The 4491-nt window shown below is 68.5% G+C and overlaps 1 protein-coding gene across 1 annotated transcript in view; it reads right to left on the bottom strand.

Moving 5' to 3' along the window:
* GRN (granulin) overlaps positions 1-3827 on the bottom strand; it is an 8407-nt gene extending 4580 nt beyond the window's left edge. Inside the window, exons 1-9 of the mRNA XM_017839287.1 lie at positions 3759-3827; positions 2628-2731; positions 2475-2552; positions 2308-2392; positions 2125-2228; positions 1894-2041; positions 1656-1762; positions 713-827; positions 529-626 (exon numbers count right to left, since the gene is read on the bottom strand). Coding sequence (XP_017694776.1) covers positions 529-626; positions 713-827; positions 1656-1762; positions 1894-2041; positions 2125-2228; positions 2308-2392; positions 2475-2552; positions 2628-2731; positions 3759-3798 — 879 coding nt within the window. The 5' untranslated portion in view covers positions 3799-3827. The remainder of the gene's footprint in view (positions 1-528; positions 627-712; positions 828-1655; positions 1763-1893; positions 2042-2124; positions 2229-2307; positions 2393-2474; positions 2553-2627; positions 2732-3758) is intronic.
* Positions 3828-4491: the final 664 nt, after the last annotated feature.

Below are 4491 nucleotides of genomic sequence, written 5' to 3'. Positions count from 1 at the left end.
AACAGGGGACATCTAACCTTGTCCTGGGGGGTGTAGAAGGGATTCCCACCCTTGTCCCTTCCAGGGGGACAGGGGACATCTGCTCTCATCCCACCCAAGGTACAGGGGACATGTGCCCTCATCCCACCCAGCGGACAGGATCTGCCTGTCCCGGGGGGCACAGGGGACCCCCCACCCTTGTCCCTCCAAGGGGAACAGGGGACATCTCTCCTCATGGTACCCAGGGGACATCTGCCTGTCCCAGGGGGCAAAAGGAACCCTCACCTTGTCCCTCCAGGGGGAACAGGGGACATCTAACCTTGTCCTGGGGGGTGTGGAAGGGATTCCCACCCTTGTCCCTTCCAGGAGGACAGGGGACATCTGCTCTCATCCCACCCAGGGGACAGGATCTGCCTGTCCTGGGGGGCACAGGGGACCCCCACCCTTGTCCCTCCAAGGGGAACAGGGGACATCTCTCCTCATCCTACCCAGGGGGACAGGGGACATCTGCCTGTCGCAGGGGGCACAGGAGAACCCCACCCTCTGTACCTGCTCGAGGGGGCAGCACCCCCAGGCCCCCGAGCTGAGCCTGCAGCACGTGTTCCCGTCGGGGCAGCTCGTCTCCTCGTCACACTTGACCTCACCAGCTGGGGACAGGGGACAGGGGCACACTCAGAGCTGGTGTCCCCTCCCCAGGACAGCACAGGGTGCCCTCGGGAGGGGGGTGTCTCACCTGAGGGCAGCGCTGCCAGGGGCGTGGAGCCCCCCAAGGAGGTGCAGGTGGAGCGGGCCAGGTCACAGGTGGTGCCCTGGGGACAGCAGTGCTGCCTGTCACTGCAGCACACGGCCTGGGGGGAGAGAACAGGGGTGACAGGGACACTGGGGACAGGGGGGCTGCTGGGGGGTGCATGGCATGGGGGGCATGGCACAGAGGGTGCCCAATATGGGGGACGTGGCACGAGGTGCCTGGAGTGGGGTGCCCAATACACGTGCCCAGTCTGGGGTGCTCAGCATGGGGTGGCTGGTGTGGGGTGCTCAGCACAGGGTGCCAGGTATGGGGGACATGGCACGGGGTGCTCAGAACAGGGTGCCCAACATGGGGTGCTCAGTATGGGCTGACAGCACAGGGTGCCCAATGTGGGCAGCTGGCATGGGGGGGCCAGTACAGGGTGCTGGGCACGGGGTGATCAGAGTCGGGTGCCTGGAATTAGGGTATCTGGCATGGGATACTTGTCTGGCCTGGGATGGGGTGACTGGTGGGTGTTGGGTGCCTGTTTTGGGGTGCCTGGTTTGGAGTGCCAGGCACAGGCTGCCTGGTGAGGGGTTCTTATTTTGGGGTGCCTGGTTTGGGGTGTTTGTTACAGGCTGCCCAGTGTGGGGTGCCCAGCACAGGGTGCTTGGTTTGGGTCACCCAGTTTGGGGTGCCTACGTGACAAGTTCTTCATTTGGGGTGCCTGGCATGGGGTGTTTGGCACAGGCTGCCCAGCGTGGGGTGCCCAGCCCAGACTGCCTGGTTTGGGGTGCCAAGCTGAGTGTGCCCAGAATTGGGGTGCCTGGCACGGGGTGCTTGTTTTGGGGTGCCCAGTGAGGGGTGCCTGGTTTGGGGTACCCGGCACAGGAGGTTTGGCCCAGGCTGCCCATCATGGGGTACAGCCCAGGGTGGTGCCAGCACTCACATTCTGCAGGGGACAGCAGCCATACTCGGATGGGGACAGCTGGCAGCAGGTCGCTCCGTCGGGACACGCCGAGCGGCCCCCGGGACACAGCACCTGGCGCAGCTCCACTGCAGGGGGGGCACACCGTGTCACCACCGTGTCACCACCGTGTCACCACCGGGTCACCACACCCCATCCCCACCCCTGCGTACCCTCCACGGGGACAGCGAGGGCGCCCAGAGAGGGGGACACCCCTTACCTGGGGCGGGGGGCTGGCGCTTCCAGGCGGGGAAGGCCGTGCTCAGGGGGACGTCCCTGTCACCGCCGGGGGACAGGCAGCGCCCGCGGGCCAGGTCACAGGTGGTGGCGTGGGGACAGCAGTGCACCTTGTCGGCACAGCACGAGGCCTGCGGGCACCAGGGACACTCATCACGGCGATGGCCTCACGTGTCCTCCCCCAAAGCGTCCCCATGTCCCCCCCCAGCCGTACCTGGGGCATAGGGCAGCACCCCCAGGCGCCGCTGGCCGTCACACAGCACGTGGCGTCATCGGGACACTCGGACGTTCCGTCGGGACAGGGCACAGCACGGGGGGCTGCAGGGACACGGTGAGGAACCCCATGTCCCTCCTGTCCCCTCCTGTGGCCCCCCATCCCCCCGTGGCCCCCCCATACCTGGGTCTGGGATGCAGGACTCCCCGTCAGCGCCGCAGCGGGACCCTCGGGGACAGCAGCGCTGGCCCCCTGCACAGGGGACACTCTGGGGGGACACAAGGGGGTCAGGGAATCCCCAAAAATGTCAGGGAGAGGGGAAAATAGGCACTGGTAGGGGGGTGTCTCACCTCGGGCAGGGAGCAGCTGGTGCTGGCAGGGCAGGATGAGCCATCCTGGCATCCCACTGCGCTGCGGGCAGGCAGGGCCTGGGGAGGGGGCACGGGGGGGTTATCCCCTGCTGGGGACCCCCCTGTGCCTCCCCCCAAACCCTGCACACTCACCGGGGTGACGGGGCATGGCCCCCCCTCAGGACATGGCAGCTGGGCCCCCGCTCCGGCCAGGGCCACCCACAGCAGCACGAGGGTCCTCATGGCTCCGGGGGCACCTGTGGGACCCCCCCCACACCCACCTGGACTCAGTTTCCCCTCTCACCGAGCAGGGAAGGGGGGGTGGCTCTGCCCCCCAAACTCTCGTTTCTTCTTTCAGCCACGTGTCAGGAAAGCCTCAGCCCTGCCACCTCACCCAGAGCCCCCCACCCCGGGGGACACCTCAGGGTGCTGGGGGGGCACCTCGGGGTGCTGGGGGAGCACCTGGGGTGCTAGGGGGCCCCCACAGCCAGCGGGGGGGACACTGCGGTGTCTGGCACCCCAACCGCGGCGCAGCACCCCGATAACATCTCCCTGCGGTGCAGGATGGGCCCCCCCGCTGCCCCCCCTTCCCACTTCCACAATCACTTTCACTTCCCTTTCCCCGCGCGGTCATACCCTTCCCCCCCCCCAGGTGTGTCACGGGGGGATGCCTGAGCCCCACGGCGGAGGGGTGATGCCTCCCACTCAGGGGGGGCCCCTGGGTGTCACGGCACGACCCTCCCCCCACCGCTGGACACCCCCCCCGGGCAGGGCTGGGCTGTTCCCACCCCCCCCCGCTGCACCGGACCAGTGTTCCCAGTGCCCCCCCATGACTCCCAGTGCCCCCCCATGACTCCCAGAGCACCCCATGACTCCCAGAGCACCCCGTGACTCCCAGTGCCCCAAGGGACTCCCAGTGCTCCCAGTACCTCCCAGCGCTCCCCCGGGACTCCCAGCGCTCCCCTCCCCCGCATCACTCCCGGGGAATCCCAGTCTCCCGTGACTTCCAGCGGCTCCCAACGTTCCCAGCACCGCCAGTACCTCCCAGTGGCCCCCGTGACTCTTAGGAACCTCCCAGTATCCCCAGAACCTCCCAGGGATCCCGGCACCTCCCAGCGGCTCCCGTGACTCCCAGTTCCTCGCAGTACCTTTCAGTGCCTCCCAGCGCCTCCCCACTGACTCCGTGACTCCCAGTACCTCTGGGTGCTCCCAGTTCCTCCCAGTGCCCCCCGAGACTCCCAGTGCCCCCCGAGACTCCCAGTGCCTCCCAGCTGCCCCCCTGACCCCCAGTGCCTCTCTCTGATCCCAGTTCCTCCCAGTACATCCCAGCGATCCCAGCTCCTTGCAGTTCTCCCAGCACCTCCCAGTGACCCCGCGAACCCCAGTGCCGCCCCAGTACCTCCCAGTTCTCCCAGTGCCTCTCAGTGTTCCCCGAGACCTCCAGTTCCTCCCAGTGCTCCCAGCACCTCCCAGTGCCCCCCAGTACCTCCCAGCGCTCCCAGTCCCCCCGCCCGTACCCGCTCCCGGTCCCGGCCGCAAGCCCCACCCCCCGCTGGCAGCAAGCCCCGCCCCTCGCCCCTCATTGGCCACCGTACCCGTCTGCCCCGCTTCCATTGGCCAACTCGAGTGAGGGGGCGGGTCAGAGCGGCCTCCTCACGCTGACCCTCGCCCCTGTCACGTGACGCCGCGATCACGTGACCGCAGCCCCCCCCCTCCCGCCCGGGCATTTCGTGCGATGAGTTGGGGCGGCCCCGGCCCGGGGGTGGGGGCTGGACCGCCGAGACCGACCCTGTGCGGGGCACAGACCCCTCTGTGCGAGCACACAGGCCCCTCTGCCCGCGGTGCTGAGCCCCCCGAACCGGGACCCCCCTCCGCAGCACAGACCCCTCTGCCCGCGGTCCCGAGCCCAGACCCCCCTCCTGGGGCACAAACCCCTCTGCCCGCGGTCCCGAGCCCAGACCCCCCTCCTGGGGCACAAACCCCTCTGCCCGTTGTGCTGAGCCCCCCGAACCGGCCC

Source organism: Lepidothrix coronata, unplaced genomic scaffold (genome assembly GCF_001604755.1).
Source record: "Lepidothrix coronata isolate B3197 unplaced genomic scaffold, Lepidothrix_coronata-1.0 Scaffold396, whole genome shotgun sequence".
NCBI classification, from domain to species: Eukaryota; Metazoa; Chordata; class Aves; order Passeriformes; family Pipridae; genus Lepidothrix; species Lepidothrix coronata.
The sequence above is the reverse complement of the archived record's forward strand: the minus strand, read 5'-3'. Positions and strand labels throughout refer to the sequence as shown.